Below are 24,911 nucleotides of genomic sequence, written 5' to 3' on the forward strand. Positions count from 1 at the left end.
GGGGAATCCCATTGACAGCAGCGGGACCAGAAGATCCCACCGCCAGCCAATGGCAGCCCCCTGTCACCAAGAAACATGCCGCGGGGAGGGGGAGCGGGCACGCAAAAAATCCTCTCCTCAGAGTCGTCAAGGGTGGGGTGTCAGTAGGTGTGGGGCGAGTTGAGGGTGGTCACTGCCCTTAGCTGTCCAAGACCTCTTCCCAAATTCTCTGGATTTATTTTGATTAGTTTGTATAATTACAAGCACAATAGGGAGAATGAGCAGAGGTGACATAAAGGAAGGCAAGCTGTGTGAAGAGGGATGAGGAGAAAGAGGAGGGGAAGGGCTCTTAGCAGGATGCCACATCCCATCAGGGTCTTCAGGAAGCAATTCTCCTGCCTTCACGAGGAACTGTGGGTCAGATGTCTACACTTCACCAAGGAGCTGCTCACTGGATTCTGCCACCTGTGGCCACCACAACAGTAATTTTGGAGGACATCAAGGACCGGATTGCCAGCGGCTGGGAAGGTGACCATGGCCATGAACACTTATTCATTTGGCTCCTCCCAGGCTGGAGATGGAGGTATTGGTAACATGTTGCATTTTGCAGTCTGTTGTATTCACTGTCACTCTCTATTCAGTGAGAGCTAACAACACTTCATTCCCTCGTTCTAGGCAGACGTAGGCAGACGTTCTAGGCAGAGCATATGACTTTGCTCGAATTGCAGGCTTCCCCATAGTGCAGGATGTCATTGACTGCACTGACATCACATTGCGGGCGCCGCATATCAACTCTGAGATGTACCACAACCAGAAGGGAATTTACTATCGCAATATTCAATTGGTGTGCAACCAAAAAGAGGGAATCGTGGAGCTCAATGTCCCATATCCCAGCATCTGTCATTCAGTCGCTATACCAGCTGCATTTGAGTCATCTTTGAAATCCAAAGGGGGGCTACAGGGTGACGAGGTCTATCCATTGACCACATGGCTAATGATTCAGTGAGCAAACCACGCACACATGCGGCATGCTTACAATGAAAGCCACGCTACCACACAATATGTGAAAGAGCTGACAATTGCTAATCCATTGCTGCCACTGCCTGGACAGCTCTGGAGGAACCCTGCAGTACTCGACGGCGAGGCTCTATAGATTTGCGATGGACTGCTGCATGCGGCACAACCTCACCGTGAGTGCACAACCCCTGCCACCGGCTAATGTTGAGCAGCTCAGAGCAGGAAGAGGAGGAATAGGCAACCTAGACAGACACTTTCTGATTGGGTGATTCCTCATTCGGCAACCCCAGTTCCCCATTCACCAACAGCCTCACACTTTAACCTTCCTAATGTCATTGACAATCGCATTATTTGTTTGGCCACAATAAAAGCCACCAGAAAATAAACATTCCAAACCAAATTTAGAAATCAAATAATTCCATACTGCAAGTTGACTAATCAATCACCCTTTTATTGACTTTGTGCCTGCCTTCCGTGTGCCTTTGCCTGTCTTTGCTCCTACTCAATATCTCTCCAGTGGCTTTAGCTACTGACTCTCAGTGAAAAAGAGTGAAGGTGGCCTTGGAGGTCAACCTCAAGTAGGTTTAAGCCTAGAAGGCTTGGCTATGGACTGCACCACCTTGGCATTGGTTTGAGCTGGCTGGTTTGCAGACAGCACAAAAACTATGGTCGAATGGCAGCAGTTGGAGGAGGAATGCTCTTTGCCTGAGTGGTGGATTTCTTCTTAAAGAACTAAATGAACCTCAAAACTCTTCTTCATAATTTAAGCACATGGGAGTTCAATAAATATTACAATCTGCCACTTGCAAACATCTTTATGACCACAATCTGCTGATCCATTAATAACTCAAGCCTTATGGAGACTCAATGGCAATCAGGACTATTTACAGATGACAGATCAGCAGGATATTGGCTGCCCCAGTTCTGATTCACTGCTGAGGTCACTGCAGCGTATTCAAATCAGCTATCCAGCAGATTTTGGCATGGATTCAATACTAGAGATTCAGGGAGCACACAAGTCTAACTTAGGCAATATTGACAGTGTGGCGAATTCCACGCCATTCTTTTTTAGATGCGCTACCCTGGGCATGTTGGATTCAAAGGAGGGGAGGGCAAAATTACAAAATATATATGTGACAGGATGAAGTTTGTGAGGTTCTACTTTAGACAGCTCAGTTGACCTCACTACCGATCCAAGAAAGGGGCGCGGATGTCAGCACATCCGACTTGTGGTGAGCCATTTCAATCAGTGGAAAATTTGGGAGTTCAATGAATTGATGCACATACATATACATCAAATTCTTTGATGTGAGCTCCACATATACACCAAATTCTTTGATGTGCGCTCTTTCCAATTGAGATTTCATGACAAAAGCCAAGCTTTGCAAATTCCCTGATACCTTTTCGAAAGATCTGGGGCGAAAATCTCCGACCCCCCGCCGGGTCGGAGAATCGCCGCGGGCTGGCCTGAATCCCGCCCCCGCCGGTTGCCGAGTTCTCCGGCACCGGATATTCGGCGGGGGCGGGAATCGCGCCGCGCCGGTTGGCGGGCCCCCCCCCCCCCCCCCGGCGATCCTCCGGCCTGGATGGGCCGAAGTCCCGCTGCTGGAATGCCTATCCCGCCGGTGTGGATTAAACCACCTCTCTTACCGGCGGGACAAGGCAGCGCGGGCGGGCTCCGGGGTCCTGGGGGGTGCGCGGGGCAATCTGGCCCCGGGGGGTGCCTCCACGGTGGCCTTGCCCGCAATTGGGGCCCACCGATCCGCGGGCGGGCCTGTGCCGTGGGGACACTCTTTTCCTTCCGCCTTCGCCACGGTCTCCACCATGGCGGAGGTGGAAGAGACCCCCTCCACTGCACATGTGCGGGGATGCTGTGAGCGGCCGCTGACGCTCCCGCGCACGCGCCACCCGGCAAAGTCAGTTTCGCGCCAGCTGGCGGGGCACCAAAGGCCTTTCCCGCCAGCTAGCGGGGCAGAAATCAGTCCGGCGCGGGCCTAGTCCCTCAAGGTTAGGGCTCGGCCACTCAAGATGCGGAGGATTCCGCACCTTTGGGGCGGCGCGATGCCAGACTGATTCGCGCTGTTTTTGGCGCCGGTCGGCGGACATCGCGCCGATTGCGGAGAATTCCTCCCCTGATTTACAGTTAACTTGGGTATCATCATATGGTTCTTGCATTCAAGAACTATACAAAGGATACAAATCATGAGTGGCATTTAATAATTCATTGGTAGCACAAAAACGGTTTTTCCTCAAGGCTAGTTTGAAGAAACTGTTGAAAGTGCCTCTTGGGATCTTTTGTTCCGATTAAAAGTGTCGCATAAATGGAAGGTGTTGTTGTGACAACGATTAACCACAACCTCATACTATATTTTTTCTAAACCCTTAAAACTATGCAACTCTTTACTCCTCTCAACCTTTCATTCTAAAATCTACAGGCCTTTAATTCATAAGTTTGATGTCACCTACCCCACCCCCCCAACATGCTTGGTTCCCTAGTGGCACGGCTGGCGAGCAACGCAAGCACAATAAGATCCTGCAGGTGACCAATGGCGAGCCGCCATTAGAAAACCGACCCGGCCCCGGGGGTGGGGTTGCATAAAATCCCAGCCAATATCCAAACCACCGTTACATTTTCAAGTCAATTTTGCTCTAAGAATACAACATTAATTAACTTAAATAATTTAATGGCTAATAGAGAAAAGTTCAAACTTTTATTATTTCTAATGGGAGGGAATCGAGGTACAACTGAGGATATTGGCAACTTGTAAAAAGTGAAAGTTAAATCGAGGAAATTGTTTATTCAGATTATTTTTGTGATGTGGCAGATTTTATCAATAAAAATCAAATTCTTAGCTTTTAATATGATGAACAGAAATACGTTTCTTAACGATCACTGCTATTCAATAGTTTCATTATTTCATCATTCCTCATTTTACAATTTTCTTACTTTATAAAAGTATTAGGCCATAGCTGGGGCTACTGGTTTCATCACACATCTCTCTTTTTGTCTGTATTACTTATATACATATTGCCATTGTGAATGGATTTCCCACATACACCAGAAGCCCTATTCTTAAAGTGCTAGTTTCAGATGCAACATCTGTCTGTTACAGCCATCTGTAAATATAAGTATGTGCTTTACTGGGGGCGGGGAATGTCACAGATGGCTGCTGACTTTCCAATCTCATTGCATCTGAAGATCCAATCATTATTTGGGCGTTTTAGAGACCAAATTCTGTATGCACGATAGAAATTTGTACCTTTGGTTTTTTGCAAACTAAAATGGGAATGTATTAGACCAGCAAAACATCTCAGAAATGCTTACGGTTGCGCTAAGGTCTGAAAATGAGCGGTAACGGCTGGCAACTGGTTGAGTTGTGAAAAACGTTATTACTCTGGCCAATAATTCTGAAGAGCTACTGAAGTATGAAAATATGCTTAAGATGCACTATAAACTTAAAGAATAGGAGCAGGAACAGGCCATTCAGCCCTTCGTCCATTCAACATCAGCATGGCTCATCCTCCATCTCAATGCCATACTCCACCATTCTCCCCATACCCCTTGGCACCTTTAGGGTCTAGAAATCTAACTATTTATTTCTTAAATATATTCAGTACTTGGCCTCTAGAGCCTTCTGTGGGAGAGAATTCCATAGGTTCACCACCCTCTGAGTGAAGAAATTTCTCCTCATCTCAGTCCTAAATGGTCTACCCTGTATCCTGAGACTGTGACCCCTTGTTCTCAAATGTCCAGCAGAGGAAACAACATCCCTGCATCCAGTCTGTCCAGCCCTGTCAGAATTTTACACTGCCAGATGTTAGTGAGTTTTACCGCAGCAAACAGCCCGACAAATGATCAGAGGCAACATTTAGCAAGGTTGATCTTTAGGTTTGTAAATGGGTATAGTTGCACCTCTGCATTCTCAACTTAGCACAGTTTCTGTCTGATTACTAATATTATGATAAGACAACTTTAATTAGGTGCACTGCGATGCAGCTTGTCAGCACAATATGTGTTCAGATTTTACAATTACACTGCATAAGAAGTAAACTAAATTGCACGATGACAAGAAGTCAGTTCAGTGAAATATCGATGCTTTGACTCTGTAAAAATGCAAAAGAAATGTAAACTTTGGTTTGACTGGCTCCATTTTTGCCAGCAGAAACCACCTCATCTTTAAACAGTACTAAATGCATCCAAATTTTACCTCAATAATTTAATAGAGATGCAGGCATCTGGCCATCGATTAGACGGCCAGTAAAGCAGTCCACGTGGATCGTCAGTTTATCTGATTTTTAGATGAATCGAATGGTAGAACATTCATATACAAGTGCATAATAGTTACCACCAACTGATTAGGGCAATCTGGTGACTCTAGCATTCTGAGAGTGTGCCTGACAGAAACTGACAGATATCAAAGATCAGGACTTAATATTTTTATTCCAGCAGTGAATAATTTAAATATTTGGCCATTTGCTTACTGGGCTGTGCTTCCCTCAGATTTACTTTGCATAAATAGTGGATGGGCCAAATAATGAACAGAAATGTCATGTAACTTGTACCACGGGAGAGTGAACAACAGATGCTCAGCATGATGATTTGAAAATCCACTCTGCAATATTTTAGCAGAGGCATTTGCTCTGATTAAACTAAATGGGTAAAATGTTTCACTAACAGCAGCGATAGGAACTTCAAGCGTATTACTCGTTGTGGACTCGTATTTCGGGGTGCAACTTTAGAGCCAAGGCGAATTGTTTTTCCACACTTGACTCTAAATTTTTCTGAGACCACTAGTAATCTGCTCGCTTATACTTGTAGATATTTACTTTTTTTTAAATAAACTATTTATTTTATTACAAACTTGTATCAAAACAGGTTACAGCAGGTAAACACCCTGGGAAACATACTTCCCAACAATCAACTATACAGTCTGTACAGATGTTTCCCCTTTTTCACCCCCCCTCCCCATCACCCATCACCCCACACCCCTGCGACAAATAGCTCCTCAAACATGGTCACAAACATCCCCCACCTTTTCTCAAACTCCCCTGCTGAGCCCCTTAACTCATACTTTATCTTCTCTAACTGCAGGAAGTCGTGCAGGTCACCCAACCATGCTGCTACCCCCGATGGCAATGCCGGCCGCCACTCCAGCAAAATTCGCTGCCGTGCAATCAGAGACGAAGGCCACGACATTGGCCTTCCTCCTCTCCATGAGCTCCGGCTTCTCTGAAACCCCAAATATCGCCACCAAAGGGTCCAGGTCCACCTCCTCCTCCAGTATCCTGGCTCAGACCACGAACACTCCCGCCCAGAAGCTTCCCAATTTTTCACAACCCCAAAACATGTGCGCGTGATTCGCTGGCCCCCACCCACGCCTCTCACACGCATCTGCTACCCCCTGAGAGAACCTACTCATTCTCGCCCGAGTCATATGCACCCTGTGCACCACCTTTAACTGTATCAGGCTCATCCTTGCACAAGACGAGGTCCCGTTTACACTTCGCAGTGCTTCACTCCATACTCCCCAATTGATCTCTATCCCCAACTCCGCTTCCCATTTCTCCACCACCTGCTCACCTGACTGCTCCCCCAGCCACTTATATATATCCCCAATTTTTTCCTCCCCCTCCACATCCGGAAGCAGCAGTGCTCCAACAAGGTGTATCCCGGCAATCTAGGGAACCCCTTCCAGTGCTTTTGTACAAAGTCCCTAACCTTTCAAGTAGTGAAATCACTACCCCTCGGCAGCTCCACCCTCTCCCTTAGCTCCTCCAGACTGGCGAACCTTCCTCCAAATACAAATCCCTCACCTTGACCAGCCCCACTTCCCTCCACCTCCTATATACACTATCCACCCCCCCCCCCGGCTCAAACCCATGAGTCTCACACAGTGGCGTTAGCACCGACATCCCTTCCATGCTAAAATGCCTCCTCAGCTGATTCCATATCTTCACCGTGGACTGTACACTGGGCTCCCTAAATACCTACTCAGAGCTATTGGCAATGCTGCCATCACCATAGCCCTCAAACTAGGCCCCTTACAAGATTCCACCTCCATCCTAACCCACTCTCCCCCTTCTCCTTCCCACCACCGCCGCACCTTGTACACATTCGCCGCCCAATAATAATGAAGCAAGTTCGACAACGCCAACCCCCCCTTGCTGCCTCTGCCTCTGTAGCAGGGTCCTCCCCACCCTCGGCACCTTCCCACCCATACAAAGTCCGAGATGATCGTGTCCACTTTCCAAAAAAAGGCCTTTGGTATAAAGATTGGGAGAGCCTGAAAGATAAACAAGAACCTCGGCAGAATATTCATTTTCACCACTTGGACCCTCCTCGCCAACGTTAAGTGCAGTGCATCCCACCTCCTAAGATCTTCCCTGGCCTCCTCCACCAGCTTCATTAAGTTCCACTTATGGAGTCCCATCCATTCCCTCGCTACCTGAATCCCCAAATATCTAAACCTATCCCTCGCTACCGTAAATGGCATCCCCCCTAAATTAGCCCGCTGTGCCATCTAAATTAACCCGCTGTGCCACACTTGTAGATATTTACAACTAGCAAAGTCACAAAGTATTTTGTTATGAAATCATAAACTGTGTACAGTTCTTTATTAATAAAAACATAAAACAGGATTTATATAGCATTATAATTGTGCTGCATTCCACAAATATGAGAAACATCTTTAGCGCCTCAAGGTACAACACTTGACTGCATTTTATAACATTTTTTTCTCGTGAAAGGTTTGTGTACCGTGTAACTGGTAATCTGTGACACAGATATTCCAATGAGAAGAATTTGTCAAGACGAGGTAAATTAAGATTTTTGAAATGAAATGAATGAAAATCGCTTATTGTCACTAGTGCATCTTAAAACCTGAAACAACATTTCCTATTCGAGGGATAAATAGTGGAGCTACAATTTTTTTTTTAATTAAATATTTTATTGAAAATTTTTGGTCAACCAACACAGTACATTGTGCATCCTTTACACAATATTATAACAACACAAATAACAATGACCTATTTTATAAACAAAAAATGAATAAATAAACAAAACAAAAATGAAAACTAGCCCTAATTGGCAACTGCCTTGTCACAAGTAACACTCTCCAAAATTATAATTTAACAGTCCAATATATAATTATCTGTAGCAACGACCTATACATACTATACAGTATATATTAACAACCTTGAGAGTCCTTCTGGTTCCTCCTCCCCCCCCCCCCCCCACCCCCCTCCGCCGATCCTGGGCTGCTGCTGCTGCCTTCTTTTTCCCATTCCGTCTATCTTTCTGCGAGGTATTCGACGAACGGTTGCCACCGCCTGGTGAACCCTTGAGCCGACCCCCTTAGGACGAACTTAATCCGCTCTAGCTTTATAAACCCCGCCATGTCATTTATCCAGGTCTCCACCCCCGGGGGCTTGGCTTCTTTCCACATTAGCAATATCCTGCGCCGGGCTACTAGGGACGCAAAGGCCAAAACATCGGCCTCTCTCGCCTCCTGCACTCCCGGCTCTTGTGCAACCCCAAATATAGCCAACCCCCAGCTTGGTTCGACCCGGACTCCTACTACTTTTGAAAGCACCTTTGTCACCCCCATCCAAAACCCCTGTAGTGCCGGGCATGACCAAAACATATGGGTATGATTCGCTGGGCCTCTCGAGCACCTCGCACACCTATCCTCCACCCCAAAAAATTTACTGAGCCGTGCTCCAGTCATATGTGCCCTGTGTAATACCTTAAACTGAATCAGGCTTAGCCTGGCACACGAGGACGACGAGTTTACCCTGCTTAGGGCATCTGCCCACAGCCCCTCCTCGATCTCCTCCCCCAGCTCTTCTTCCCATTTCCCTTTTAGTTCATCTACCATAGTCGCCCCTTCGTCCCTCATTTCCCTATATATATCTGACACCTTACCATCCCCCACCCATGTCTTTGAGATCACTCTGTCCTGCACCTCTTGTGTCGGGAGCTGCGGGAATTCCCTCACCTGTTGCCTCGCAAAAGCCCTCAGTTGCATATACCTGAATGCATTCCCTTGGGGCAACCCATATTTCTCGGTCAGCGCTCCCAGACTCGCGAACTTCCCATCCACAAACAGATCTTTCAGTTGCGTTATTCCTGCTCTTTGCCACATTCCATATCCCCCATCCATTCCCCCCGGGGCAAACCTATGGTTGTTTCTTATCGGGGACCCCCCCAAGGCTCCAGTCTTTCCCCTATGCCGTCTCCACTGTCCCCAAATCTTCAGTGTAGCCACCACCACCGGGCTTGTGGTGTAGTTCCTCGGTGAGAACGGCAATGGGGCTGTCACCATAGCCTGTAGGCTAGTCCCCCTACAGGACGCCCTCTCTAATCTCTTCCACGCCGCTCCCTCCTCCTCTCCCATCCACTTACTCACCATTGAAATATTAGCGGCCCAATAATACTCACTTAGGCTCGGTAGTGCCAGCTCCCCCCCTATCCCTGCTACGCTGTAAGAATCCCTTCCTCACTCTCGGGGTCTTCCCGGCCCACACAAAACCCATGATGCTCTTTTCAATCCTTTTAAAAAAAGCCTTCGTGATCACCACCGGGAGGCACTGAAACACAAAGAGGAATCTCGGGAGGACCACCATCTTAACCGCCTGCACCCTCCCTGCCATTGACAGGGATACCATATCCCATCTCTTGAAATCCTCCTCCATCTGTTCCACCAACCGCGTTAAATTTAACCTATGCAATGTGCCCCAATTCTTAGCTATCTGGATCCCCAGGTAACGAAAGTCCCTTGTTACCTTCCTCAACGGTAGGTCCTCTATTTCTCTGCTCTGCTCCCCTGGATGCACCACAAACAACTCACTTTTCCCCATGTTCAATTTATACCCTGAAAAATCCCCAAACTCCCCAAGTATCCGCATTATTTCTGGCATCCCCTCCGCCGGGTCCGCCACGTATAGTAGCAAATCGTCCGCATACAAAGATACCCGGTGCTCTTCTCCTCCCCTAAGTACTCCCCTCCACTTCTTGGAACCCCTCAACGCTATCGCCAGGGGCTCAATCGCCAGTGCAAACAATAATGGGGACAGAGGGCATCCCTGCCTTGTCCCTCTATGGAGCCGAAAATATGCAGATCCCCGTCCATTCGTGACCACGCTCGCCACTGGGGCCCTATACAACAGCTGCACCCATCTAACATACCCCTCTCCAAAACCAAATCTCCTCAACACCTCCCACAAATAATCCCACTCCACTCTATCAAATGCTTTCTCGGCATCCATCGCCACTACTATCTCCATTTCTCCCTCTGGTGGGGCCATCATCATTACCCCTAACAACCTCCGTATATTCGCGTTCAGCTGTCTCCCCTTCACAAACCCAGTTTGGTCCTCGTGGACCACCCCCGGGACACATTCCTCTATTCTCATTGCCATTACCTTGGCCAGGACCTTGGCATCTACATTTAGGAGGGAAATAGGTCTATAGGACCCGCATTGTAGCGGGTCCTTTTCCTTCTTTAAGAGAAGTGATATCATTGCTTCAGACATAGTCGGGGGCAGTTGTCCCCTTTCCTTTGCCTCATTAAAGGTCCTCGTCAGTACCGGGGCGAGCAAGTCCACATATTTTCTATAGAATTCGACTGGGAATCCATCCGGTCCCGGGGCCTTTCCCGCCTGCATGCTCCTAATTCCTTTCACCACTTCTTCTACCTCGATCTGTGCTCCCAGTCCCACCCTTTCCTGCTCTTCCACCTTGGGAAATTCCAGCCGATCCAAGAAGCCCATCATTCTCTCCCTCCCATCCGGGGGTTGAGCTTCATATTATTTTTTATAAAATGTCTTGAACACTCCATTCACTCTCTCCGCTCCCCGCTCCATCTCTCCTTCCTCATCCCTCACTCCCCCTATTTCCCTCGCTGCTCCCCTTTTCCTCAATTGGTGTGCCAGCAACCTGCTCGCCTTCTCCCCATATTCGTACTGTACACCCTGTGCCTTCCTCCATTGTGCCTCTGCAGTGCCTGTAGTCAGCAAGTCAAATTCTACATGTAGCCTTTGCCTTTCCCTGTACAGTCCCTCCTCCGGTGCTTCCGCATATTGTCTGTCCACCCTCAAAAGTTCTTGCAGCAACCGCTCCCGTTCCTTACTCTCCTGCTTCCCTTTATGTGCCCTTATTGATATCAGCTCCCCTCTAACCACCGCCTTCAACGCCTCCCAGACCACTCCCACCTGGACCTCCCCATTATCATTGAGTTCCAAGTACTTTTCAATGCACCCCCTCACCCTTAGACACACCCCCTCATCTGCCATTAGTCCCATGTCCATTCTCCAGGGTGGGCGCTCTCCTGTTTCCTCCCCTATCTCCAAGTCCACCCAGTGTGGAGCGTGATCCGAAATGGCTATAGCCGTATACTCCGTTCCCCTCACCTTCGGGATCAATGCCCTACCCAGCACAAAAAAGTCTATTCGCGAGTAGACTTTATGGACATAGGAGAAAAACGAGAACTCCTTACTCCTAGGTCTGCTAAATCTCCACGGGTCTACACCTCCCACCTGCTCCATAAAATCTTTAAGTACCTTGGCTGCTGCCGGCCTCCTTCCAGTCCTGGACTTCGACCTATCCAGCCCTGGTTCCAACACCGTATTAAAATCTCCCCCCATTATCAGCTTTCCCATCTCTAGGTCCGGAATGCGTCCTAGCATCCGCCTCATAAAATTGGCATCATCCCAGTTCGGGGCATATGCGTTTACCAAAACCACCGTCTCCCCCTGTAGTTTGCCACTCACCATCACGTATCTGCCCCCGTTATCCGCCACTATAGTCTTTGCCTCGAACATTACCCGCTTCCCCACTAATATAGCCACCCCCCTGTTTTTCGCATCTAGCCCCGAATGGAACACCTGCCCCACCCATCCTTTGCGTAGCCTAACCTGGTCTATCAGTTTCAGGTGCGTTTCCTGTAACATAACCACATCTGCCTTAAGTTTCTTAAGGTGTGCGAGTACCCGTGCCCTCTTTATCGGCCCGTTCAGCCCTCTCACGTTCCACGTGATCATCCGAGTTGGGGGGCTTCCTACCCCCCCCCCCCTTGTCGATTAGCCATCACCATTTTCCAGCTCCTCACCCGGTTCCCACGCAGCTGTATCTCCCCAGGCGGTGCCCCCCCGCCCATCCTCTCCCATACCAGCTCCCCCCTCTCCCCAGCAGCAGCAACCCAGTAATTCCCCCCTCCCACCCCCCCCCGCTAGATCCCCCGCTAGCGTAATTACTCCCCCCATGTTGCTCCCAGAAGTCAGCAAACTCTGGCTGACCTCGGCTTCCCCCCGTGACCTCGGCTCGCACCGTGCGACGCCCCCTCCTTCCTGCTCCTCTATTCCCGCCATGATTATCATAGCGCGGGAACCAAGCCCGCGCTTCTCCCTTGGCCCCGCCCCCAATGGCCAACGCCCCATCTCCTCCACCTCCCCTCCTCCCCCCATCACCACCTGTGGGAGAGAGAAAAGTTACCACATCGCAGGATTAGTACATAAAACCCCTCTTTGCCCCCCACATTCGCCCCACCACTTTGTTCGAACGTTCTTTTTAATAACCCGCTCATTCCAGTTTTTCTTCCACAATAAAAGTCCACGCTTCATCCGCCGTCTCAAAGTAGTGGTGCCTCCCTCGATATGTGACCCACAGTCTTGCCGGTTGCAGCATTCCGAATTTTATCTTCTTTTTATGAAGCACCGCCTTGGCCCGATTAAAGCTCGCCCTCCTTCTCGCCACCTCCGCACTCCAGTCTTGATAAACGCGGATCACCGCGTTCTCCCATTTACTGCTCCGAGTTTTCTTCGCCCATCTAAGGACCATTTCTCTATCCTTAAAACGGAGGAATCTCACCACTATGGCTCTGGGAATTTCTCCTGCTCTCGGTCCTCGCGCCATCACTCGGTATGCTCCCTCCACCTCCAACGGACCCGCCGGGGCCTCCGCTCCCATTAACGAGTGAAGCATCGTGCTCACATATGCCCCGACGTCCGCTCCCTCCACACCTTCAGGAAGACCAAGAATCCTCAGGTTGTTCCTCCTTGCGTTGTTTTCCAGTGCCTCCAACCTTTCCACACATCGTTTCTGATGTGCCACCTGCGTCTCCGTCTTCACCACCAGGCCCTGTATATCGTCCTCATTCTCGGCTGCCTTTGCCTTCACAACCCGAAGCTCCCGCTCCTGGGTCTTTTGTTCCTCCTTTAGCCCTTCGATCGCCTGTAGTATCGGGGCCAACAGCTCTTTCTTCATTTCCTTTTGGATCTCTTCCACACAGCATTTCAAGAACTCTTGTTGTTCAGGGCCCCATGTTAAACTGCCACCTTCCGACGCCATCTTGGTTTTTGCTTGCCTTCCTTGCCGCTGTTCTAAAGGATCCACTGCAATCTGGCCACTCTCTCCTCCTTTTTCCATCCGTATCCAGGGGGGATTCCCTTCTGGTTTACCGCACAGTGTTTTTAGCCGTCAAAATTGCCGTTGGGGCTCCTATCAAGAGCCCAAAAGTCCGTTTCACAGGGAGCTGCCGAAACGTGCGACTCAGCTGGTCATCGCCGCACCCGGAAGGGAGCTACAATTTTAACGGAATCAGCAACAAGTTGAAATGAAATGAAATGAAAATCGCTTATTGTCACAAGTAGGCTTCAATGAAGTTACTGTGAAAATCCCCGAGTCGCCACATTCTGGCGCCTGTTCGGGGAGGCTGGTACGGGAATTGAACCGTGCTGCTGGCCTGCCTCGGTCTGCTTTAAAAGCCAGCTATTTAGCCCAGTGTGCTAAACCAACCCCAAGTTGGGAACAAGGATCAACCTATCAGAGACTTGCTGGCCAGAAATCTCTCATTAATGGGTTATGATTCCTTTGCGACTGTAGCACATATTGGCGCAAACTCCGTTATAAAAAAGGGACTGAAGATTTTGAGTTGATTCAAACACTTCAGTCAGCTCTTCGCTTTCCTATTCTTGCATCTTTAATAACGTCCTGCTTTTTACATTAACTTTTTGTCAAGGGTTAAATTCCCAAACGCGATAGACCAGTTTGAAGAATCCTTGAAGTCCAAAGTGATGGGACATGAGTTTTCACCCTTATAAGGCAGGGGAGATGGAAGGTTTTCTCTGTTTCCTCTTTGCAGAGAAATCAGTCACAAATTTAATAAATCTACCCCACAATAAAATCTTGTTTGCAACAAAGCTACCGAAAGGAATCCAAGTACTTTCACTCAGCAGCCATTCCCTCTAACGTGGTAATTACATTTATTACATCCTTTTACTCCATTGCAGTCTCATGTAAATGCTAAATAAAAGAAATAAAACTGTACCACTGTGAAATTATTCATAATATTTAGCCTTGAAGTTAATTTCATTATGACACTTTAGTGACAACACAAACTGAGGTTTAATATCACTTCAAAATTAGTTTCCTATTTAGCACAGGAATGTATAACTAAAGCTTAACAAACTATGACATTACTTACTGGTTCAGGACAGGAGTATAGGCTGTCTTATCCTCGTCTACACATGAGACCATCAAAGTAATGAGTTTAGGCCAGAAATCTAAGTTTTTGATCGTGGGCCCTTGGTCTTCACGAGGAATCTCTTGTTTTTTACTCTGTGAAAGGAAAATTCGTTATTAGTTCAAAAGCAACATGTAGGGTGCGATTTAACTAAATGGGAACAAATGCCCATCGCAAGCATGAGAAACAACCCGCTATATAACGCTACATAACAGTTAGATAGGGGGCCTCAGCGGGGAAGGCGTGGCCAAGGCCACACATATCCCCATTTTTTGCACTGAGGAGCTACCCTTGCCAGAACTCTTCGGTGTAGCGAGAGAATGGGGCAACATCTCTGGAGGCCCTAATGCAACCCCCAACTATGAGGGGGCCCTGATCCCCCACACCCACTCAACACCCATGCAGGGCACCCCCAGCCACATGAAAAATGCCAGTTTTGCACCTTGGCTTTGCCAATCTGGTATCCTGGCACTGTCCTGCCAGCTGGTATTGCTCTGGGCACCTTGGCCCAGTGTCACTGCTAAGTGGCACTGCCAAGGTGCCAGGCTGACAGTTCCAGGGTTCCTGTGTGGCACCAGCAGTGCCAAGGTGCCACCCTGCCCAGAGAGCAAGCACCGATCCACTGAGAGACCCCCATGAGTGCCGTTCCATCTGGCCTTGGTTTGTGGAGGCCCGTACTGAGCGATGCTCACCCGAGGTCTCCAAGGTGTAGGGGATAGATCCTAACACCTCGGGATACTGCATATTAAAGTGAGACTAGCTGTTTTGCTCTAATATGCAGATTTGCCTAAATGTGAACCCACCCACAATGGGCAGGATTCACATCGCAACGTCTCGCGAGATCGCGTTAGTTCTCATGCGGCATTGCGAGTCAGTTGGATCCCGAGAGCGGGGTCTCCCAGCTTCTATCAGCAATGGTGCGCCGCAGTGCATTGTCTTTCAGGCGCAAAGTGGCCGTTCGATCACGCCCGTAAAATTGGAGAAAATACATTAATTCATTTTAACAGCCAATGTTCAAAATATCTTCATTTTTGCCACTTTTAAAGATCGGTGGACTTGTCTCTATGTCCCTGATGCTTCTGCCATGTATTTTATAGCTCCCACCTGAACTGGATCTACCAAAATCACCTCGCATTTGTCCGGGTTAAATTCCATCTGCCATATTTCTGCCCAATTTTGCAGCCTATCTATATCCTGTTGTATTCTCTGACAATTTTCATCACTATCCGCAACACCTGCAATCTTAGTATCATCTGCAAACTTGCTAATCAGACCCACACGTTTTCTTCCAAGCCATTGAAATATATTACAAAGAGCAGAGGTCCCAGTACTGATCCCTGCGGAACACCACTAGTCACAGATCTCCATTCGGAAAAACACCCTTCCACTGCTACCCTCTGTCTTCTATGGCCAAGCCAGTTATGAATTCATCCAGCTAGTTCCCCCCTGACCCCATGTGATTGAATCTTTTGCATCAGCCTGCCATGAGGGACCTTATCAAATGCTTTACTAAAGTCCATGTAGACAGCTTCCAGAGCCCTTCACTCATCAATCATTTTTGTCACCTGCTGAAAAAATTAAATTAAATTAGTGAGACATGACCTCCCTCACACAACAGCATGCTGTCTGTCGCTAATAAGACCATTCACTTCCAGATGTGCATAGATCCTGGACAGGATTCTCCAATGATGGGGCTATGTCTCCACTCCAGCGTCAAAACGTGAGAGTCTCACTCTGGACTTACCTGAAGAAAGTCCAGAGTGATTCTCCTATCTGGAGGGGGCTAGCAGGTCCCCAAAGTAGTCCTTGCAACTCCGGCTGCTGATGCGGGGCCCTGCAGTTACGGCTGGGGGTCCGCGCATGCGCACGGCGGTGGCCTGCGCAGCCGCCCCGCGCGACATGGCGGACCCACACTGTGGACCGGCAGCAAAAAGATAGGTGCCCCCCCCCCACCCCGAGATCACGCATGCCCGCAGATAGGTGGCCCCCGGTCGATAGCCTGGCCATCTGCGAGACTCCCCGCCCGGTGAAGGATTTCCCCTGCCCCCACCAGGGCGGCTGCGGACTGATTCCGCAGTCGCCACTGGCCGTTCCTGACAGGCAAAACGTGGTTAGAACCACGCTGTTGGGACACTCGGCAAGTTTACGTCGGCGAATTGCCGCGGGGGCCTCTGTCAATGGCCCCCGATCCGCGCCGAGTAGACCGCGCATGCGCGATTCTCCAGGGACCGGGGAACCACAGGAGTGGCGTCGGACTGGATTTCGGGTTTGACGCCCATTCTCCGTCCCCGTGCCGATTGTGATTTTGGCGCGGAGGCTCGGACAATCCCGCCCCCTATCTCTGAGAATCTTTTCTGACAATTTCACTATCACTGACATCAGGCTCACTGCCCTATAATTACCCGGATTATCCTTGCAATCCTTCTCAAATAACGGTACAACATTGGCTATCCTCCAATCCTCTGGGATCTCACCAGTGGCCAATGAGGACACAAAGATTTCTGTCAGAGGCTGGGGATGAGCATGGTACCAGGATCAGGCTGGCTCAGCGGAAGGGTAGGCTGGGGGAGGTCAAACTCCGTGGGTCTAGAGGTCTGGAGTGTATCTGCTTCAATGTACGGAGTATAACAGGTAAGGCAGATGAACTTAAAGCCTTGATTCACGTGTGGAACTTTGCTGTAACAGAGACTTGGTTAGAAAAGGGACAGGACTGGCAGCTCTATATTCCAGAATATAGGTGTTTTAGATGAGATGGGGAGGAAGGTAAAAGAGATGGGGGAGTTGGAATACTGGTTAGAGAACATATTACAGCTGTACAGAGGGAGGACACTGTGGAAGAATCAAGTAACATAGTACTGTGGGTAGAACTCAGAAACAAGAAGGGGGCAGTCACTATGATGCGGGTGTACTACAGGCCTCCCAACAGCCCACGGGAAGTTGAGGAACAGATATGTTAGCAGATTCTGGATAGATGTAGAAATAATAGGGTTGTTGAAGTGGGAGACTTTGATTTTCCTCATATTGACTGGAAATCCCTTAGGGTTAGGGGTCTGGATGGTGAGGAATTTGTTAAGTGTGTCCAAGAGGGGCTGGTTTAGCACACTGGGCTAAATCGCTGACTTTTAAAGCAAATCAAGGCGGGCCAGCAGCACGGTTCAATTCTCGTACCAGCCTCCCCGAACAGGCGCCGGAATGTGGCGACTAGGGGCTTTTCACAGTAACTTCATTCAAGCCTACTTGTGACAATAAGTGATTTTCATTTTCATTTCATTTTCAACTGCTATATAACCAGCTAAAACTAAACTCAAAAAACCCTCCTACCCGAGAGATGCCCCTGGTTGCTAAGCAACATCATTATGCTTCTGCAAGCTTGTTTACTTTTCATACTATAACCGTCTCTAGCAGAAGAGAAGCACAATTTTATCTGAAACAAAAGGAACCCAGTTGCAAATGTCTTTGTCCAACATGAATCTAACGATAGGTTTACTCCTCCTTACACAGCAATACTAAACTAAAGCCACTTAAAATTAAACCTTATTTCTAATGTTTGACAATACAAGTATAAATCCCAAAAGACCAGAAGACATAGGAGTAGAATTAGGCCACTCGGCTCATCGAGTTTGCTCCGTCAGTCAATCATGGCTGATATTTTTCTCATTCCCATTCTCCTGCCTTCTCCCCATAATCCCTGATCCCCTGATTAATCAAGAACCTATCTATCTCTGTGTTAAAGACACTCAATGACTTGGCCTCCACAGCCTTCTGCAGCAAAGAGTTCCACAGATTCACCACCCTCTGGCTTAAGAACTTCCTCCTCATCTCTGTTTTAAAGGATTGCCCCTTCAGTCTGAGGTTGTGCCCTCTGGTTCCAGTTTTTCCTACTAGTGGAAACATCCTCTCCACGTCGACTCTATCCAGGCCTCGCAGTATCCTGTTTCAATAAGATCGCCCATCATCCTACAGACCCAGAGTCCTCAACCACTCTTCATATGAAAGCTCTTCATTCCAAGGATCATTCTTGTGAAGCTCCCCCTTAGACCTAACCCTGTTTTCCTGGCAATAGGGCCATTAGTATCCCATGTATAGCACCATGAGTCATCAGGGGATCCATAACATGTGTCCGAGTATTTTCAAAAATTTGTTCTTGGGATTTGAGCACTGCTGGCAAAGTTTATTTCCCATCCCTAATTTCCCTTGAGCAGCTGATAATGAACGGCCTACAACAGACTGGTGGGCTAGGCTATTTCAGTTAAGCATCAATCTTATTGCTGTGGATTTGGAATCACATGCACACCAGAATGGGCAAGGGATGTCAGATTTCCCCTCCCTGAAGAACATTCATCAACCAAATGGATTTCCTTGACAATCCTCAAGTTTCATGATCACCATTACCAAGACTAGCTTTGTATTCCAGATTGTATAATTCTAGGAGTTTAAATTCCTCCACATTTGAACTTATATCTCCGGAGCATGGGCCTTGGCCTCTGGATTACCACTATGCTGCCAACCAATATACTGTGACCCATTATAAAAGGTTAGCTCATTGTAAACATTACTCCAAACACATTGATCAAAACTTACTGGGAGAGCTATTAATTCATGAGCGCAGGATCTGCAGTACCAACAGCACATAAATGGATGCTCAGTGAAAAAAATGTCATAATCGGAATAGAGGACAGACCCGAGTAAAATCTGGATTCAGCGTTGAACAGTAGACCGAACAGTAAATAAACACAGCGCCTCTGGTTTGATTTAGAATGATTAAAAAGCTCAAAATTACCTTCTAAGAACATTTTTAGCCTTTTACTCTCCTGATTTAAAGCCCATTTCTTACCTCTTTGTTCTATCACCAACTGAACAGTCAACAATATGACGCACATTTGAGTAATTACGCTGTTAAATCTGTATGCAATGTAAAAAGCAGCCAGGAAACGGAGTGAGAAATCCTCCGTTTGTGGTCTATTTGACAAAATATGAATGATTAGATGCCGAATATTTTTCCTCTCGGAGGATCAGGCAGACCTCTCGCATATACCTTGATTGATCCAATGGTTCCTGTAGCACAACACAGAAGTGGTAGCTTTTCCCTCCCCGCGGTGCAATATTCTGCTATAATTCAACCTAATTGCTGTTCAATGATGAAACTCATCACCATGAAGGGAATCAGAGTTTTGGGAATTTGAACCTGCAGCCCTACAGTCGGAAGAGAACGTTTGGTAAGTCCAAACCATTGAAATCCTGTCTTCACTTACTTGACATGATCAACGTTTGTTGTGAAATTTGATTAGGCTACAAGAACTGCAGCCAGCTGCAGTGGCAGCCTGAACAATCGCACAATAATGTTACCATTGCCTTCTTGCTCTCAGCTATCCTCATCATTTCATTGCTCTTTGTAAAGTCCTTTTCTGTAACCCCCTCCCACGACGTGTTTCCTGGTGGCGCTGACAGCTCACCACTGGTCACCAGTGGGATCTTCTGGTGACACTGATGTCTACGGCGTTCTGTCTGCACCATCAATAACTGCAGTCCTGGGTTTCTGTAGCCACCTAAAATGGCTGATTCCCGATTAGAATGGTCAAACCCCGATCTAAAACGGCAAACGAAAGAGGCTGATGGGAATATCAGCCAACCGGACTCAAACGGACAGCTGCAGGTAAAACAGTGTATTCGGCCCTGGGGAAGTCAGCCCAGACCGATACCTGCAGCCATCAACATCACAACAACCCAGCCATCTGCAAATTAAGCAGCCATCCCCGGGAACAATTGTTACACATTAGCAACATAAAGCCGGTCCAGACCTTTCGGCGCCAGCAGGGGCTGACACAAAGGAAGGTAGATGACCACCCCCCGATCAAGGAATCGCCCCATTATTGGAGCATATCGAACCAAGTGATTGGGACCAAGTCCAATCACTTGGAACCAGGTACGAGGTCCGCCCCGAGAGGCGGGAAGCCCCTGGGAACTATAAAAATAGGGGCCAAGTTCAACTCGACCCTTCTCTTCCTGCTCGCAACCTTCGAGACCCTTCGACAAAAAAAAACGTAAGTGTTAATCCAGCGATCGCTACCAGATAGGCGCTCCTGACTATCGACTTGTACCAGCCTATGAATCCCGCAGGCCAGAACCAATTTGAAAGACCATTCATTTCCCTGACCTGGTGGGCCATTCCCAAAGTTAAGTATTGGCCTTTAGTGGTAGGTAGTAGTCTAGAAGTAGGATTATTGTATAAGTATTTATTGCTGTATATAATAAATGATCGTTGATTTAACCTTTACTAATCGGTGTGCTGCATTATTAATCATTTCTTGAGCTTGAACCACGTGGCGGTATCAGAAAGATACCTGGCGACTCGTGAGCAAAGGTGACAGAATTAGAGCTAATAAAACTAAGGCTAATAAGAGCAACATTTCCCAATGAGAATTCCTCTACCTGAGGTGCTGGGATAACGTATTAAAGGGCTGCCAAGCCGGTCTGTTGCATGCCAAGAATTTGTGCTGAATCACTGGTACTTGTGCACCTGGTACTGTGCCAGACATGACCGTATCTCACTGGGGCAACTAATTAGTACCGGTGAAGGATTCAGTTCTCAAAGTGATAGAGGGCGCAGTGACACACATATGCGTGAAGATTCAATTTGCCGTTTATGCGTGATAGCTCTTGTGAAACACCACACATGTTTTATGGGCACTGCACAAGAAAAGTGATCACCAGGAAGCCAAGCCTGATTGGCTGACCCTGACAAAGTTCCATCAACCCTATTTCACAGAATCACAAAACTGTTATACCACAGATGGAGGCTGTTAGGCCTGTCATATTCGTGCTAATTCCCCAAATGAGCAGTGCACCTCGTGTCATTCCCCTTCCTTTTCCAGTAACCTTCCATTGTCCTTTCTTTTCAGGTAATAACTCAATTCCCTCTTGCTTGCCTCGATTGAACTTCCCACACCACAATCTCAGGCAGCACATTCCAGTTCTTAACCACTTGCTGCATGAAAACACAGACTGGCTTTTTATTCCAGATTTAACAATTAACTGAGTTTGAATTCCTCCATTTTTGAACTCATGTTGCCAGAGCATTGGTCTGGGCCTCTGAATTACTAGTCCTGTAATACTACCACTATGCCAATATAACATGTCCCATTATACAAGGTTAGCTCACTATAAACTCTGCTCCTAATGCATTGATCAAGACTTGCTGGGAGAGCTATAAATTCATGGTTGGATTCCCAGTACCGGCAGCACATAAATAGCTAGTGGTACGTCAGGGAAAATAAGACACCTCTCTTCATTTCTCCAGTTCTTCTTTTGGCAATCACCTCAAATCTGTGCCCTCTCCTTCTCAATCCTTCCACCAGTGGGAATAGTTTTCCCCCCATCTACTCAGTCTGGACACCTCCTGATTTTGAATACCTCTATCAAACCTTCTCTTCTCCAAGGAAAACAATCCCAACCTCTCCAATCTATCTTCCTAACTGTAGCTCCTCATTCCTGAAACCATTCTTGCGAATTATTATTATGAATCTTTTCTGCACACTCTCTGATGTCTTTGCATTGTTGTGGCCCTGGAGGCAATACACCGGTTCAGGCTGTGCCAGTGTTTTATACCTATCTGCTGGTTTTGTTGTGTCCACCCAGTAATGGCTGAGGATTTGTCTTCGCAGGGTCCAAGGCTAGTAGAAAACCAAATGCAGAACAGTGCCATTTACTGTATGGACACCTACCACAAGTACGAATCGTAGGGCTGGCACCACTAAAGGCAGAACCTGACAGAACCACTGAATCAAGCCTGCGCACAGAGTTTACGTCGCCCCAATTTTAGTGGGCATTAATTAATCCCTTGCCTCTCCAGTTTGCAGAAGCACTGCACGTGCGAACTGAGTGTCATTTATGTCTTCCTAAAGGTTCTTAGATTGTTTGCATCCCTTTAACATTTCACACCCACACAACTTTCTGCTCCCAGCGCGAGCGTGCTCTCTGCATTTTTACAAGTTTCTATCGGAAACGCGGATGAATTATGCAAATGAGTGGACCCAATTTGTGCTAATTGGAGATTACCATTCAGACAGGATGGTATCAGGTTTTAATCTGTTAGTGTTAATCTACATACAGGAACAGCAACCCTGCTAAAAGCTTGTAGTTGCCCCAAATAATCGAGAACAGATTGTTGGGTTTAGATGGGGACCTGTTATCGGGATGGGCTGTCAAACCTGGAAGGTCAATAGAGGGCCAACCTTTTAAAGGGGTCGCTATTCAGGAGGGGGAGCTCCTCAACAGGGTGACCAGTGGCTGGACAATTGGACAGGATCTCAAAGCCAGCCTGGAGTGCTGGACCTACCGTCAGCTGTCGCGTAGACACCTCCAGTCACCTGGCCTGCTCCCAGCGCCAGGGTGGGCCATGAGCCTGAAAAATTCCAGTCAAGGCCTCACAGTAGACCTTCATATGCCTTTTCAAACCTTTAATCGGCAGTGCACCACATGCAGGGGGGCACGGGTGTGTGTAGCCCTACCACACCTCATCTCCGGAACAAGGGCCAGGATGTTACCGACAACCGGATTGCTGGCCGTGGCTGGAATTTTCACACCCACCCACCTCCGCAACCACCCCTATCAAGGCTTAAATATTCTGCCCCAAGAATCTGCCTCTAAAAGAAGCTGCCCTTCAAAAGGAAAAAAAGTCCCATTAAAAACATTTCTCTTTTTCAAATCAACACTTAAATATTTCAAAAAGATATATGCATGTTGGCTGCTAACATTATTCTGGATGGACTAAAAATAAATAATATGATTAAAAATGCAGTACATATTTTGACAGATTTTTGTTTTCTCAAATTGTGTTAAGTGTGTCATTAGTTCTGATGATTTTTAAAATGTTGTCAGCTACTAAAACAGGGCAGCTATTATGCACCAGCTCTGAATGCAACGTAAACATAACTTGCATAAATTGACGAGAAATTTCCCAAACTATAACCTGAATATTAACTATTCATGAGGGAAAGTTTGGGAAGTGCTGAAATGTAATTAATTTGTTCCGATAAATACACATTTGGGAAAATTATTCACGTCAAGTCATACAGGGATAGAGCTGAGCCATCCATCACCTTCATGTGCAATTGACTTCCCCTCATGCAATTCCTTGAAGCAAATGAGTTTCTACAGCAATGGTTCGTGTACTTGAGGTCTAGGATTACTGTGTGTGCAATACTGTAAACAAATCAAGCAGAAAGACTCTGATCGAGCAAATGCAGGACATGCATTTCACTTTTGACAGATGTCATGGTTATGAACTTTTCAAAAACTCTGAGTGACTGATATGTACTTAGAGGCTCATCATGTTCAACTGAAACAAACCCCAACATAAAATTAATATTTAGTTCCAGTGTTAAAAGTAAATCAATAGTATTGTCTGAATTAGATCCGAGATAATGAGGGCACATGTGAGTTGAATAAGAATCACGCAACTCGACTTCCGTGTGCGGCGATGACCAGCTGAGTCGCACGTTTCGGCAGCTCCCGGTGGAACGGACTTTTGGGCTCTTAATAGGAGCCCCATCGGCAATTTTAACGGCAAATAACACTGTGCGGTAATCCAGAAGGGAATCCCCCCTGGACACGGATGGAAAAAAGAGAGGAAAGTAGCGGATTGCGGTGGATCCTCTAGAGCAGCGTCCAGGAAGGCAGGCACAAAGCAAGATGGCGTCGGAAGGAGGCAGTTTAATATGGGGCCCTGACCAACAAGAGTTCCTGCGGCACTGCGTAGATGAACTCAAAAAGGAGATGAAGAAGGAGCTGTTGGCCCCGATATTACAAGCGATTGAGGGGCTAAAGGAGGAGCAAAAGACCCAGGAACAGGAGCTTCGGGTCGTGAAGGCAAAGGCTGCTGAGAATGAGGACGACATACAGGGCCTGGTGGTGAAAACGGAGATCCACGAGGCACAACACAAAAGATGTGTGGAAAGGCTGGAGGTGCTGGAGAATAATGCGAGGAGGAAGAACCTAAGGATTCTTGGTCTTCCCGAAGGTGCAGAAGGGGCGGACGTCGGGGCATATGTGAGCACGATGCTGCACTCGTTAATGGGATCGGAGGCCCCGACGGGTCCGCTAGAGGTGGAGGGAGCCTATCGGGTTATGGCGCGAAGACTGAGGGCTGGAGAAATTCCTCGAGCAATAGTGGTGAGATTTCTCCAATATAAGGACAGAGAGATGGTCCTCAGATGGGCAAAGAAAACTCGGAGCAGTAGGTGGGAGAATGCGGTGACCCGCGTATATCAAGATTGGAGTGCGGAGGTGGTGAGAAGGAGGGCAAGCTTTAATCGGGCCAAGGCGGTGTTGCATAAAAGGAAGGTCAAATTCAAAATGCTGCAACCGGCAAGACTGTGGGTCACACATCAAGGGAAA

At 47.7% G+C, this 24,911-nt stretch overlaps 1 protein-coding gene across 7 annotated transcripts in view; it reads right to left on the reverse strand.

Moving 5' to 3' along the window:
* Positions 1–24,911, reverse strand: part of LOC140387540 (protein unc-13 homolog C-like) — a 972,441-nt gene that overhangs the window by 244,472 nt on the left and 703,058 nt on the right. For all 7 annotated transcript variants that reach the window (XM_072470780.1, XM_072470778.1, XM_072470777.1 and 4 more), the window contains one exon: positions 14,478–14,611. In XM_072470780.1, the coding sequence (XP_072326881.1) occupies positions 14,478–14,611 (134 nt within the window). The remainder of the gene's footprint in view (positions 1–14,477; positions 14,612–24,911) is intronic.

The sequence above is a fragment of the Scyliorhinus torazame genome, chromosome 12 (genome assembly GCF_047496885.1).
Source record: "Scyliorhinus torazame isolate Kashiwa2021f chromosome 12, sScyTor2.1, whole genome shotgun sequence".
NCBI lineage: Eukaryota > Metazoa > Chordata > Chondrichthyes > Carcharhiniformes > Scyliorhinidae > Scyliorhinus > Scyliorhinus torazame.